The sequence below is a fragment of the Mesocricetus auratus genome, unplaced genomic scaffold (assembly GCF_017639785.1).
Source record: "Mesocricetus auratus isolate SY011 unplaced genomic scaffold, BCM_Maur_2.0 Super-Scaffold_4256, whole genome shotgun sequence".
NCBI lineage: Eukaryota > Metazoa > Chordata > Mammalia > Rodentia > Cricetidae > Mesocricetus > Mesocricetus auratus.
Genome location: NW_024429182.1, coordinates 110,830,807 through 110,846,940, shown reverse-complemented (window position 1 = coordinate 110,846,940; position 16,134 = coordinate 110,830,807). Strand labels below are relative to the sequence as shown.

Genomic DNA, 16,134 nt, shown 5'->3' with positions numbered 1-16,134 from the left:
TTTTATTTTTTTGTCCTTGTTATGCTTTTTTTTTCTTCTTAAAGTAACTGGGCTTTTATGAAACTAACCTTTCAAACTGATGTGGTCTTTTCAGCACATTCCACAGACATGACTACTTTGACTATTTTATAAATCTGGCCCCACTTAATGAAGGTGAGTGCCAGAAGCACCCCTGGTCTTTCTTCAGTGGTGACACTCCTGGGGGTTTCCACGCGTGGTTTTGCTGCTTCTTTAGCTATAACATTGCCAATAAGATTCAGTATTGCTACACATAATCTGGTCCCAAACTCTAGTTGGAGAGGTTTCCTTGATTCACTCATGCTTGAGACTGGTTATTATATTAAAATGAGATGACAGAAAGAAACGTGGTGGAAGTCAAGTAGGACTTGATATGGATTTATTCTAGCTTTTCAAATTGAAGTTGGAAATCATACAGTTCCTTAAATTAACACAGATAAGGATATTGCATGAAGTAAAGACAGCATGAGTTTATTAAATTTTAGTTTCAACTATATTCCATGGTCAGTGTAATAAAATGAATTTTATTTTTAAAGTCTTGGAAGTCACATGATTTGGTTAAGCATGTTGAATGCATTTCTGTCACCTGTTGAGTATGTCAATAAAGTCCCCGAACGATTATGTTCAAAGGATTAACTGTCTAATTAACTATGCCCATTGCAGGCTCTTTACTTTCCATGGACTTCTGGTGTAAGTTTGAGAGGTTTTCTTTTTACAAAGTTGATTTTGCAATTAGGCAGCATAAAGCTCACATTCCTAGAGGGAATCCGAGCCTCTCTGAAACTCCTGAAAATGACGTCAGCATTAACGCTTTGCCAGCCGGGTTTGTGTTAAGCAGTCTAGAAAGCTTTATCTCTAGATGGGATGGGGCGGGGCAGCTGATAGAGAAGGGAGAGGCAAAGGGAGACAGGCTTATAACTGTGAGGTGGTGTTTGTTTGTAGGTAGGGCCACTTACCCGTGACTGGCGGGATAGAGGACGCTACTACACAAAAGGCTACTTCCGGCTCAAATTTCCAAGTTTCTTTCTTTCGACTGAACTTTTTTGGGGGGGGGGGGGTGGAGAGGAGGGAAGGGGACACAACCGTTCTTAAGGAAGTAGGTGTGCGTGCGTCTGGATGCAGAGAGCGTCCCAGCATTTCCGATTCTCATTCACACGCCTGGGGGCGGGGTGCTGGTCTGCAGCTGGCCAGGCGGGGCTGGAGGCTGCCGGGGACGCCCCCACCTTCCCACCCGGGACGTCCTGAGCCGCCGCCACAACAACGGGCTCGCGAGACAAAGGAGTCGGCCCGGGGCGGCGCGCGGGGCCAGGGGGGCGCGGGGAGGCGAGGGTGCGGCGCGGGTGGGAGCCTGGGCGGAGACCTCCTGCCCGGCCTCCGGACTCGGTCCAGCCTTTGACCCTCGGTCCCCCGCGGCCCCCCCTGCAGGTCGCTCCCCGGGAACCGCTGCCCCGGCCTCAACTCGCCCCTTTCAGCCCTCCGCACCGAGCGGGAGCGCAGCACCCCGGCGCCGGCGGCATGGCGGTGTCCTGGAGGAGTTGGCTGGCCAACGAAGGGGTTAAACACCTCTGCCTGGTAGGATGGCGGGCCGGGCTGGCTTGGCGCTCTGTCTGTCCTGCTGCGAGTGTGATTCATTCTCGGAGTGTGCGCGGGTGGGATGAGAGAAGTGGAAGTTTGAGGGATTTGGTTTCAGACTTCCTCACCTAATCGCTACTTTAAGCATTACCCGAGAGAACTCCTTCCTGCTGCACGCGGGGGAACTTCACTACAGAGTGATGGGGAGCCTATGTGGAGGAAGGGGGAGCTCACAGGGCTTTTCATTAGCTTCTCAAAGGCTTACCTACCTCCTTTGCTCTTCCGATTGTTCAGGTTCCCTTAGGCTATGCCAATGCCACTGACTTCAGTGTCAGTTTGTACTGAGCTTGGGAAAGTAAGGTGTCTGCAGATCATTCAGGGATGTATTTGCCATCAACCTTTATTTCAGGTGCAGGGGCTGAGTAAGGTCAGGTGAGGGTCCTCAGAGTGGCTTTTCAACTTTCTGCTTGAGCGTGCTCTTGGTGAATGCTGAGGTTGCATGAGTCCAGTGAGTGGCTTCAATGGGATCATATTTCTTTTGTAACTTTTTGTTTTCTCTCTCTTTGACTGGTATAGCTTATTTGGCTGTCCCTAAATGTCCTGCTTTTCTGGAAAACCTTCCTGCTGTACAATCAAGGGCCAGAATACTACTACATCCACCAGATGTTGGGCGTAAGTGAAACTGGGGTGACTGGTGGAGTGGGTTAAAGACAGCAGACTGCTACAGAATTTTGTCAATCCATCCGTTTCTCAGAGTAGTATTTGCTGTAAATGTAAGAAACATGTTTCTTAGAAGCGGTCAAGCTTCTTGATTTATCATCAGCTTCTTTAAGGACCAATGATATATCTGCTAAAGTGAGGTGAATGAACCTGTTAGACCAGGCTATTAGTTCCTGAACAAAGTTGCTGCTTTTTTGAAAGTTGCACCAGAGAGCCCTGAAGGGTTTGCTTTTCCAGGAGGACCAGCTGATGACAGGCTGTTAGTGTACACTTATCAAGGCTTTCTGCCTGACTGCAAGTCTGTCCAGAGGATTTCAGCACTGTTTTCTTTTACTGACAGTTCTCACAAACTGAGTTGTTATTTATTTCTGGGTAGGTTTTGGCTGGATGCCTTAGGTTATTGGCTGGGTATGGTTCTGGTCTGAGGACCAATTCATACCAACCTCTGCTCTGTTCTATTTTATGTTGGTATTTCTCTTGGTTGACAGGAGTGTAGAAATACTGAGGGATACAGAGGTATTGTGATGTTTTAAGTCATCTTCAGGGAAATGGTAGGTGTAAAAAAACATGGTGATATTTCTAGAAATCAGTCTACATTGCTTTAAAACACAGATGGAAGATAGCACTTGCCCCTCATGAATTCCTGAGTTCAAATGCCCATTATGCATATGAAAAATAAGGAGTGTCAACAAGCTTCTGTAACCCCAGAGTTGTGGGAAGTGGACCCTGCAGGCTGCTGAGACTAGCTAGCCTAGCTCCAGGTCAGTGAGAGACTCTGTCTCAAGGGAATGAGAGTGATAGAACCAGACACTAGGTGTCCTCATGCATGGGTTCATGTACTCAAACACAGAAGTTTACAGAAACCACACTCACTCCCATACTTAAATACACACATATGCTAAAAAGGAAAAAAAAAGCACAAAGGGAAATGGTTTTGATAATAGCAGTTAAGTGTACAAATTGGTGTCATTTATCTGTAAAATGCAGTAGCAAAGTTATGCTGGTGTCATAAACTAGGAGCCACTGAATACAGGAAGGTGTAGCTACCGAGAAGCACTAATTATTAGTAATTGTGTGAAATGTCTACTTTATATTTAAGTCAGTTACTTATGAAAATTCATTTACATATAATGTATCCAGGAAGCTACTCTACCTGTTTTAGGTGTAAGGAAATATGTATCAGCGTTGGCTGTGTGGCTTACTCAGATGGCTGTGGTGGTGGTGGTGGTGTCAGTATTACAGTATTTTCTGACTTCTCAGCTTTTCTCTCATGCTACTCATTTTTATAAAGCTCTACCCTGGTGTAGATACTTACACCATTGAGTAATATTTCTTATCGGTGCTGTTCAATAGGAACATAATGCAAAACAAAGCAAAAAACCAACAAAAATTAATTGAAAAATATATTTAACTCAATAAATACAAAGTAACATTTCTTTGACAAATATCCATTATTAAAAAAACTCAGAGTAATATTTGACAGTTTATCTTGCCAGATATTTGGAATAGCATATGTATTCTGTTCTCATTTACATTATAACGTTATATTCACTCACTAAAATGTTATAAGAGATACTAGACTATTATTTAGATTTTACAAAACTCATGCAGAATTACATACATAAATATTCTACACATACATAAAGTTTTTCTAATAACACACGAGTATCAGCTTTAAAATCTAAATGTATGAATTAGGTGCCTGTGGTATATACCTGTAGTGCCTACATGCTCAGCTACTTCTGAAACTGTGTCAGTGGACTGCTTGAACTCTAGGTAGCCTGGTAATAAGACCCTGTTACAAGAATAAAAGTTAATAAAATTAATGAACAACAACAACAAATCAGTCCCTTGATAATCCTAGGCAAAGTTAGCATACCAAATCACCAGATGCAGCAAGTGGCTTGTTTTGGGCATTTCAAGTAAAGACCTTGGAGGTAGAATAGTCTTGTTTTGATAGTCAGGTGACTTTAGTATTCTGCTTAAACAGCTATTCAACAAACTAGCTCAGTCACATATGCTTCTGGGATCAATGAGATGACTCAGCATGTAGAGTGATTGCTGTCAAACTTGATGAACTAAGTCAATCCCCAGAACTCACATGGTGGAAGGAGTGTGCTAGCTTTCCTAAGCTAGCCTCTACTTTACACACACACACACACACACACACACACACACACACACACACACACGCACACACACACCATAAATGTAAAGATTAAACAAAGCAGAACAAAACAAACAAAAAAATCCCACTGTATCTGATTTTGGTGACTTTATAGTTCCTTCTGTATTGTAGGAAGATAACATTGACTGGGAAGTTGTGGGATGGTCCAATAGGTCTGGACCATAAAATAGTTCTCAGAGTTCTGCTTCATGATCTGAACTTATTGTTGGGACCTTGTCAGAATTACAGGAAAGCTGATTCTCAAATGTGGAGTGTTTGTTTTAATGGCCATGTGATTAGTTTTAGAACACATTTAAAGGTTGAGAAACTTTTAGCAGAGAAAATTAGATCTGAAGCACGGAAAGATTAACTAAAGATGAGATGAATATGTTTTGATAGGATTTCTTATGATTATTTGTTCCCAAACTGGTCTGATACAGACAGAGAGGTAACATGGTCACAGCTGGTTTATGCTCAAGTTAATGTGCTAATCAGGTCATGCAGTCCTTAGGAGATGTTAGATGCTGTGTGTTTTGGAATTTTAACATTGGTCAAGACCAAAAACAAAAAACAGAACAAAACAAAAAAACCCATACCGAACCAAAGCCAGAAGAAATATCCAAACAAATAAAATCAAGTAATAATTTCATTCCATCTCCCATAGCAACTTTTAAAATAAAGGATATTTTTGAATATTTAAGGTGATATCTGTTTCCACTTATCTAAGGAATGTAAAATATGGTTACTTTTTTTTAAGCCGCATTAGTGAATACCAATGTGTTGTGAGCTCACCCTGAGAAAATTAATTTTCTGCTATTTCGTATTGGTATAGTCATTGTTCGTAGTGTTAGATTTCATAAACACAATTTCTTTCCAATACATCATGTATTAAAACACACACACCACCACCACCACCAACAAGATAAACCTGGGCCTTCTGATGTAGCTGAGTGGTACATTGCTTGCCTGATATATACAATGCCCTGAGTTCTATCACTTGCAAAGGGTGTTTTTTAATTAGTATAAATATTAGAGGTTTTCAATTTTTTGTTTTGTAGCTGAAAAACTGAATTACAGAGACTCCTTCACTTGCTAGTCATTCTGTTGGATCGTAGCCCAGTGTTTCTAGCTGGTGAATTTTCATTCTTGATTTTTTAAATTTTATTTAGCTGACAAATATGAACTGAATGTATTTATTTCTCTAACATATTGTTTTGAGATATGTATGTGTGTGGAATGGCTGGATAAGATAATTATCATACATTATCTTATCATTTTTGAGGTCGGAAAAGAAACCTTTCTTTGCAATGTTCAAGAATATGTTGTTTAGCTGCTATAGTCACCATAATGTCTAATTTATCTCTTGAACTTCCTGAAATCTTCAGTAACTTCCAAATAACTGAGAATTTGGGACCACAGCTTTTCCCACTGCCCTTATCCTGGGAATGACCATTCTGCTCTTTGCTTCTGTGAACTTAGCTTTTCTAGATTCCATGTGTAAGTGAGATCAGGTGATGTTTGTCCTCCTGTTTCACACCTGTTTCACTTAATGCATTAATCTCCAGGCTCACCCATCATGTTACGCAAGTGAAAGGATTTGCCACTTATTTTGTTTAAACACCGAATACTGGTTCATTGTGTATGTTCCACTTTTTTTAAATGTAATTAGCGATGACAGAACTTGACCTATGGATTTTTGTGCTCATCTGCATTGAAGCACAGTAATATCAGGGTGGACCATGTGGCACTGCCATTTTGGTGAGTTAGTACCAATCAGATATTAGCCATTTTGTACAGTTCAGCCTGGAACAACTGCTACCATTTGTTGATCACGCACATTGTTCCAGGTACAGTCCTTGGCTCATTTGTTTTTTAAACTTATTTATTCCTTATATTTAATTGTTTTTTTCCAACAGTCATGAAAGATGGGGCTTTCAACACAATGAAATTTGAAAAACTTGGCTTCACCATAGTTAGATAAAGTTCTACAGATCACTGTAGCTAACACATGTCAGAGTCTAATCTGAACCCTCATCGATGTGACAGTGAAAACCACATTCTGCTCACTTGTTCTGTTGTGCAGGGCTTTCAGATAGATTGTGTTACAACATGGAATACTCTTGTACTTTTGGAGGCACAATGTATGTGTGTGTGTAGGGGGAGGGCACACCCATTCTCTGGCACATGTGTAGAAGACAATTTGTAGGAATGGTGTCTTTTCTGCTATTGTCTGCATGCATCTGAGGAACAAAACTGATGCTATTAGGTTTGGCAGTGAGGTCTGTACTTACTGAGCTATATTGGAGGCCTGTGTTCTCTGTCCTTAACTGGGGATCATCTGCATCCTCTCACAATAGTCTTGAATACGATCATTTGGGTGTTCGTTTATATATTTATTATTATACTTTTTTTCTTGGTTTTTCTTTTTTCTTTTTTCTTCTTTTTTTTGGTTTTTCGAGACAGGGTTTCTCTGTGGCTTTGGAGGCTGTCCTGGAACTCGCTTGGTAGACCAGGCTGGTCTCGAACTCACAGTGATCCTCCTGCCTCTGTCTCCCGAGTGCTGGGATTAAAGGCGTGCGCCACCAACGCCCGGCTTTTTCTTGGTTTTTCGAGACAGGGTTTCTCTGTATTGTTTTGGAGTTTGTCCTGTAACTTGCTCTGTAGACCAGGCTGGCTTCGAACTCACAGAGATCTGCCTGCCTCGGCCTCCCATGTGCTGGGATTAAAGGCATGCGTCACCAACGCTTGGCTATTATACCTTTATTTGTCAATAAGTACTTGATCAAAAGTAAAGACAAGACTTTTATATTATTCTGAAAGTATTTCGAAACTTACTTATTTTATTTTGTGAATGAGTGATTTGCCTGCCCGTATGTCTATGTACCACTTGCATGCCTAGTGCCCACAAAGGTCAGAAGTCAGCATTGGATCTCCTGGGACTAGAGTACTAGAAGGTTCTAGAATCAAACCTGGGAATTTTGGAAGAGTAACAAGTGCTCTGGATCACTGAGCCATCTCTCCAATCCAGCTACCTTCATTTTGATTAATGTTCTTCTGTAATCCTTATAGCTGCTTCATGTCCTTGGAAATCAGATACATGAACTTTCCATGAGCAATAGTATCAGTATTTCATTTTGATAGTTTAGATTGCATTGAATGTGACCTCAGGGAACTGACTTTTTGAATTCTGAGGGACTATTTAGTTTGGCATGCATCTGAGGCTGCTAATAGTTGTAGTGACTGTGACAATGGTAGTCATGGAGGCTAAAGAAGCTTTCCAAAGAAAATTAATCAGTGTGGGGAAATGTGAGGGAAGACAGTAGTACTGTGATGTATCACACAGACCAAAGGATTTGTTATGATCTGTTAATCTCACGGATAGACTTAACTCTTTCTTTGTGTACTCAGAGAAAAGCTGAATGTGGACAGCCAATCTTACTTGTGATCTGTGTTTCTTTCATGTCCATCATGCTAACTACAGTGTTAGGCATAGAAATAATTCTTTTAAATTGTAAGGCTAATTCTGGAGAGGAAGATCAAAGATCACTTTAATTTCTTATTGCAAAGACCAAGTGATTTTGATTTCTATGGTGATGAGTTTGAATCATGGTTCAGGCGTATTGGGGGGGTTGTGAGGACAGACTTTCCTTGGGTAGCCTTGGCTATCGTGAGACTCTTTCACTGTAGATCAGGCTGTCCTTGAACTCAGGGATCAGGTTCAGGCATTTGTATGCATTATGATTTGGACAAACTAATGTTCTGAGACAGTCTAGTGATGAAAATGAAGTTGAAGTCTTAAAGATTGCATGAGAAAAAGCAATGCATGTTTCAGGTACCTAAATTCTTAGAAAATAAGTATTGCTATAAACACTATATAATGTTATCTAGTATTATGGGTAGTAACACTGTAGATACCATTAAATAGTAATGTTGAGGATTATTTATGTTTATAAGGATACTTGTTAAGTGCAGTTCAATAAGTTGGGAAGGGTTTTGCTGAGCACATAGCACATGGTTGTAGGCCAGGTTTGTTTGTCCCTTGCTCCATTATTTTAGTGGCTATAGGATACTTAGTAGATGCTCAATGATGAGGCTGCTCATTTGAAATATTCAAGTCAGAATCATTTGATTGACCTCTGGGTTCTTCCCTGCTTCTTTTTGAGAAAAGAAAGCATGTGTTGCTTTTTGTCTTTGTCACAAGCTTGTAGGTGCTTGGCTGATGGTTGGGTAGAATTTCTGTTTGAGGCAGAAGACTTTTTTTTCATTAGAAAGTCATTAAGAAGACCTATTACTATTATTAACTGAATCTTTGGCTTTTTAACAAACAAGAAAAATAGGAATTATTTCATGATGTTCTGATTCTTTAAATAAAGTTAAAGTAACAGAAATGTTTATGAAAGCTTTTCATGGATTTGAAATTGGCCTATATTCCTTCTGTATTTGTTTCAAAGTCCTGAATCTTCTTCTAGGCAGGTCCTATTTGTAAGAGGAAGCAAAAGAATAGAATTAAAACATGAAGCTCATTGTGTTATTTTTAGAAGCATGAAATATGTCAATTTCCTTCTTTCCTGTATTCTCTTCCATTACAACCTTATATAGCAATTCATGTTACTGTGTGGTACTCAGGAAAGCACCAATATATTCTAGTCACATCCGTGTTACACTGAGGATTATGACATGGAAGTCAGGTGTTTTGGGGGAACTGAAGGCAGCACTGATGTGAAAGATGTTATATACAGTTTGTGTTCCTTAACATCCAATAGGTTCTAAGGGTATTGCCAGAGTGCCATGCCATGACTCTTAAAGATCATTAAGAAATATTTGCAGACAGGAATAAGAGAAGGCCTTTCCTTCCAGAAGAAAAAATGCAGTTAACTTTCAATGTCAAATACACCTTACAAATGCGAAAGTCACTACTGAAATGTGATTTCGAATGTCTGTGCCATGTTTTAGGTTATGAAACTTGTTTAATAATAAGTTGCAAAAAATGTATTTAGAAATATCATGTCAACTGCAAAGTGGCTTTCTTATAATTAGTCTTAATACGAACTCTAGAAATGGATAGTAAGTAGTTCAGAAAAACACACTGCATATATATAAAAGAATATGATTGAGCATCCAAATGGCATCTACAAGTAGATATAGAAAGTTGATTGAGTTCTGTACACCTAATTCCTAGAAAAATAGCATATAGAAAGAAAGCAACTTAATAATTTCATACTGCTTGGGTTTTTACCTACTGGCCTGAAGGAAGATTTAATGGCAGAATTTATTATTATTGTTATTATTATTATTAAAATACCATTAAGATTATTTATGCATGTGATAAAACCAGAATGAAATGAATTATGGAAAGAGTTTTATGTCTCTGAGATTAAAAATAGATTTTAAAATTCAAATTTGTTTAAAAAATAATTTGAGATGATGCCTTCTTTTGACCAGATTCCTTTCTCACGTGATAGGATTTTCAGTTTTGTGACTTCAAATTGCAAGTGGCCACATTTAATGATCTTGGAAAGCTATTTCAGTTGGAGGGAAACAGACTGGCAGTCGCTCATGCAGGTTTCATGTTTCCCACCCTGTGCTTTTATGTCTCCTTGTATGCCTGGCTCCTTGGTATGCTTCACCTATAATACACCTTCTTTTAAACATGCCATCCGTGATTTCAGGAATGATGGTGCCCTAAGGAGAGAGGGTTTTTATATGAAATATGAAAACAGAAGATAGCAATTGTGGTTACAGATGAGTTAGGATGATGAAGCTGATTTTTTCCTTCCCCGCTGATATGATATTCCTTGGTCACGTTACCTTAGAAGTTATATGGGGATTTTGAATTTTGTCATGTACTTTGGTTTTGAGCAACGTCAGTTTTGAATTCCATTTTCAAAGTACATTGAATTAGACAAAGTGAAAAATATCTTTTTTCCCCCTCTAATAGCTCATAATGTCTAAGGGGAACACCTGGCAAACATCAGTTGTCTGTAATTGTGGATTTCAACTGGCAACAAATGACTCTCAAACTATAAGAATGTAACATTTCAATAGCAAGTTTCATTCTATATTCCAGAGAAGGTGTTTGCTTCTGGGGGTTGTCTGTATTTCATTTGTTAATTCTCATTCTGCTTTTCTTTAAGGTTGAAAATGGGCTTAGAGTATAGAAATTTTCACTCAAATAACTGTTCAGTTGTTTTAATTCTGCAGGTCTTCTCAAATGTAAGAGAGAAAATGAAATTCCTTGAAGAGTTTAGTTCTTCGTTCAGACTGAATTCACGTCTTTAAAAAGTTTGCTTGAATAAAACTGTTCTATTCTACTTGAATATGTCAAATGTAAGGAGAAAAATGAATTTTAAAGGAAGATTTTAGAATTTGTTGAAGTCTTTTTGACATCCATTCTAATTTCTATTGAAAGCAAGTATCTGCCATTAAACTTTTCTGAGCATGATTCGACTCTTAGTTCAAATGTCAAATATAAAAATAGTACAGACATCAGGAGTATCAATTATAATGGTATGATATTATACAAATAACATAAATTTTATGGGCATTGATCAAGTTGTGCTCCTCAAATTGTACTTTATATAATTTATTAAAAATGCAGGATCTGGTTCCTGTACTTCAAGCTGAAAATATTGTTCTCTGCTTTTTGGCTTTTAATTTTAGAAAGAATGTTGGGAGATTTTTAAATGGTTTAATGATGAGGGATGAGGCAATGGTTTGGGATGGTTGCTTTTGATGAAAAGTAGCTGTGCGGTCACTGTGCATGCAGTGATTGTGGTCAAAGGTGGTGTCGGTGTTGCATGGGCCTATCTGAGCGTTCAAGTCAACCATTCTCAGCAAGGTCAGCTCTACTACTTGCCATTCCCAGGTCGCAGATCACTTATGTTGACGGAAAAGGAAATAGCAGTGTCGTGTAACCAAATTCTCTAACTCTTGAAGCCTTGCTGTACCTTATAAAACAGTAAAGACTTGGGGGGGGGCATAAACATCGAGTGCAAAGATCTGGTAAGAAGAGATGATTCGTTTCCGCAAAAGTCTCCCAGTCAAAGAAGTGAAGCCACTTTGTGGGTTCACTGTGTGCATTCTTGTTCCTTGAAGGCAACTGAAGGCAGTTTTTAATGATCTTTAATTTCTTCAGTTCTTAAAGCCGGTGACCTCAATTGAGCCCACAGGTGTTACTTGTGCTGCCCATTTTATTGCTCTGCAGCTGGCGATCTCTTCTTTCAACAACACTGTCTGTGGAAGTCCATGGGCATGCTTATATGCAACCCTGAATTCCATTCTTGTTGAACATTAACTTTCCCAGACAGACATGGTCTAGAAGTGAATCACTGTTGCCCTAGGGGACTGGAATTTGAAAGACAAGCTAGACATAACCTGACAGAAGTATTAAGTTTTGGTATTGTTTTCTTCTGTGTAAAGAAAGAGGCTTTAGGTTCTCATATAATAGCTGTATGTTTCATTGACTTGTAATAAACTTGCACTGAAAATTAAATGATCTTCATTTTTAGAAGGAATTGAAAGAAGTACACTAGCATGTCACAGGAAGGATTTAAGCTGACACTAAGGAAATCTGGATGCAGAATAGGATAGGCCCTAGCTGTCTGGTTATATTTTTATTTTTATGAAGAAACAGTTCATCAGACTTTTCTATTATTCATTTGGTGTGCATGCCTGAATAGCTTATTTGTGAATGTGCATGTGTGTGAACACTTTTGCTCACGTACAGAAGCCAGAGATTGAAGTCAAGGGGTCTTCCTCTATTGCTCTCCACCATAGTTTTTGAGAGAAGGTTTCTCACTGAAGCTTGTCAGTGATTGATTGGTTAATATGTCTGGTTAACAAACAACCCCTGCCTGTCTCTTCACCCTGGCACTAGGTTACAGACAGGAATCACTACACTTGGCTTTTATCAAGACCCTGGGCAGGGAACTTTTAGGTCTTTGTGTTTGTGTGTCAGGCACTTTACTGACTTATTCTCCATCAGCTTTTCCTCTGGAAATGATCACTTGTTTTGGAGACTTTCTTTCTCCTTAGCACTCTTTAAACTGAGAATATGAGTCAGCTGGAGTTAAAAATTATGGACTAGTTTGAAGTGTTTAGGGCACCTTGAGGACAGAAGTCTGTTAGGATTGTTTAGACTCAGTTATTGTTTATTACAGTCTTAAGGATTTCCACTTTCATTGGTATTATAAGAAGTGATGAATGGAGAGTGTAAGGTTTTTGTTGTTGTTTTTATTTGTGTGTGTGTGTGTGTGTGTGTGTGTGTGTGTGTGTGTGTGTAAGGATTTATCTGTGTAACAGTCCTGGCTGTCCTGGCATCTGCATGGATGAGGCTGGCCTCCAACTCAGAGAGGTCTGCCTGCCTCTGCCTCTCAAGTGCTGTCATGAAAGATGTGCACCAACACCACCTGCGAGTGTAAATTTTTTAACAGTTGGTTACTACGAACTATTTTCTAGTTGTTCATAGCATTTCAGTTATTACTGATTTTGTTATCAAATTCATTACTGTTTAATGTGAGTTTTAAGTAGCTCCTAACTGACATTCCATTTTTATTTTCCCATCTGTCACCTCTTCCTCCTTGCCATCCTCCCATTTTCTCCACTCTCCTTCCTCCTTTCCCTTCTCCCATCTTAGCTTCTTCATTCCACCATCCCCTCTCCCCCCTTCTTTTTCTTCCTTTGCTTTCTAGTTCTTTAATGAAATTTATGGACTCACACACACTAAGCAAGTCCTTCACTACTCAGTTAACTCTTGTTTTTTTAGTGTGTGTGTGTGTGTGTATTGCATACATGTTGTGGGTATACCTCTTCATGTGTGCATGTATGGGAACCACAGGGAACACTGATTGTCTTCTGTATCACCCTCAACTGTGTTATTTTTTTGAGGCAGGATTTCTCACTGAGTCTGTAGAACACCCATTGGCTTGGTTGGCTAGCCATTGAGCCTCTAGGATTTACTTATCTCTTCGTCCCAGTGTTGGAATTGTAGGCACACACTGCCATATTTTTTAATGGGTTCTAAGGGTATGAGTTCAGCTCCTAATAATCATGCAACAAGCATTTTACTGACTGAGCCATTTCCCAACTTCTCTATCAAGGGTTTCCTTCTTGAATGATGTTTTGCTGCCATGGAATATGCATTGTGTTCTAAATTCATGTCCTTATGATGACTTATTAATTATACAAATAAAATAATGAAGCTACTTGCATTAAGAATAAAGAATTGATTTATAGGCATAAGAACCATAGTGTCTAAAACATTTGTGATTATAAAAAAGAAAATAACAAATATGTACAAGAATTTGGAACATTATATAAAAACTTTTTCATGGGGTTGTCTTTTATCTCTATTTTTGTTTTGATGATCACATCTTATTTTGCCTTTAATTATTCAAACCATTTTTTCCGGTGAGTGCTTATTAAAGATAAATGTATGAATGACCATGCATTTTGAGATCACCAAGAATATGAGGCTTTTGCCACTTAACCTTAACCTCCTTGGTAACTTAGGGAGATGTGAAGAATCAAAGATAAAGCAATCTGACATAGAAATTAAATGGTTGTTGACATGAAAATGAGTCACTGAGAAATGCGCTAGGCTTGTCAGAGTATCTAAAAAAGGGAGAAAAGATATAGAGTATAGAATGAAGTGTTTGCTCTAATAGGTTCTTGTAGAAAAAGTAAGCCTTGAACTGGAGTTAGAAGGCTTTTAACAGTTTGATTGTTTGTCATGGAGGCTGCATAAGGTCAACTTGAATCACAGATAGGCAACAAGTAATGTGAGCTGTGGATAGAGAACCGGGATTTGTAGTGATAATGTGGACTAATTTAAGCAAAGCATCTGGGAGCTAATCTGAGCCACATATGAAAATATAGCCACATGGCCTTATGATATCATCAATTTGGCTTGTCAAAACCTATTTATAATATAAGTTAAGACCAAAAATGCTTTGACCAACTGACCTCTGTAGACTCAGGAAAGAGTTCTAGTTGCTCTCAGATCTTTCCTCAAATTAGGCTTTTTTTCAGTTATAGAGTAAGTCTGTGCTGCTGGAAACTGGAGAAAAGGACTGGCTATTTTTGGGTGATAAGATAGAACAGTTCTGAATTCTAAGCCTAGATTTGAACTAGATTTCTTAGGTAATCACTTTCTGTACCCCCCTTTTTTTTCTAGTGGTGGAATGTTGAAGGACCATTCTTTCATTTGGCATCTAATGGTTGCTTACAACTTTCTTTGAATTCGTTAGATGCAGATGAGTGCAAAGAAGCTCACCTTCACAATTGTAATGGGGGCCCTACTCTACAGAGCTGAAGATGTGAAATCAGAGGGCACGGGTGTTGGAGGAACTGCATCATGATTGTGGAGGGCTAGAAATGCCTGTTTCTAGGGACCACCGCACTTAGTTCTGTGTCGTTCACTTATACTACATATTCCTTTGTGATGTGTGTACTATTGTTTCTTCCCTTTTCAATTTCCAGGTGAGAAAAAATGAGATTGGGATAGAATAACACGACCTAAGTTCATGCAGCTTGTAAAGGGGCTTCAAACAAATTTACTGGCTTCAGAATGTACAAAAATAGGGACCGCACAAAACTAGTTGTGTGTCTTGAAAGTACCACCACAGAGATTTTGTTGTTTTATTTCTGAATGTGTATGTGTGTGTGTTTGTGTGTGTGTATGTGTGTGTGTGTATGTGTATGTTTGGTGTAATGTATGTACTTATGTCTGGCATATACACATTTGTGTAGTATAGGCATATGTGTGTTTGATATGAATATGTGTGGTTTATGAGTGTGTATATATGTATGTGTGTGTGTGTTTGTGTGTGTGTGTGTGTGCATATGTCAGCCGGTATATATACACACCAATGCAAATGTGAAAGACAGAGGACAATGTGAGCAGTCCTTCCCAGCCTTATTCCCTTGAGAAAGATTTCTCATTGTGCTTGGGTCTAGGCTGGCACCAGTTAAGCCTCCATTCTTCTGACTTGATCCCCAGAGTGTTGGGGTAATAGACATGTGGCCTTTTCTGGCTTTCTATGAGGGCTCCAGAGGTTTGAATTTAGCAAACACTCTTACCCACTGAGCCATCTCTAGCCTCGCACCCATCCTTTCTTACAGAAACCCAGAATTTTACAAAGGGAAATAAAGAAATGCTTATTTTTAAATAGCCCATCAGCTCATAGCGTGGTTCTACCCACAGTCAGATTTGGGAATGTCTCGTAAGACTTACAAGTAATGATAGGAAAATGGATGGGTGGAGTAGAAACTATGAGCAGATAAAAGTGTAAGGAGGCATTGTGGTTTTAAGGTGTCTGAATTCACATTCTCCTGTGCAGTGTGATGTGTATTAGGAAAGTGACAGTGTGTGGAGGGCATTGCATTTCCCATCCTTGCTTTTGTAAAGTGTTGGTTTACTTAAGTACAAACAGGAAGGTAGCCAATGACCTTCTAGTCTATGATAGACCTGTGGCTTTAAAATATGTTAGAATTAGGCATTGTATATGCTTTCACTTGGTTTAATTAAAATAGGTTCCAGTGAAAGAAGACTCAACTAAAATTAACTTTACAGGGTAAATAGTGACATATATCTTGACAAATATAAATACGGAATCACAATGCAAATGTGCTTTATAAACTCTTTGGTATTTTTATTT

General features: G+C 39.1%; 1 protein-coding gene across 3 annotated transcripts in view; it reads left to right on the top strand.

Annotated features, from left to right (window-relative positions):
- Positions 1–1,166: 1,166 nt before the first annotated feature.
- The window catches only part of Nox4 (NADPH oxidase 4), a 132,434-nt gene continuing 117,466 nt past the window's right edge, over positions 1,167–16,134 (top strand). The window contains exons 1-2 of one of the 3 annotated variants that reach the window (XM_021236119.2): positions 1,167–1,590; positions 2,167–2,262. In XM_021236119.2, the coding sequence (XP_021091778.1) occupies positions 1,534–1,590; positions 2,167–2,262 (153 nt within the window). In that variant the 5' untranslated portion in view covers positions 1,167–1,533. The remainder of the gene's footprint in view (positions 1,591–2,166; positions 2,263–16,134) is intronic. The other 2 variants (XM_005085373.4, XM_040728899.1) reach the window with 2 other exon arrangements.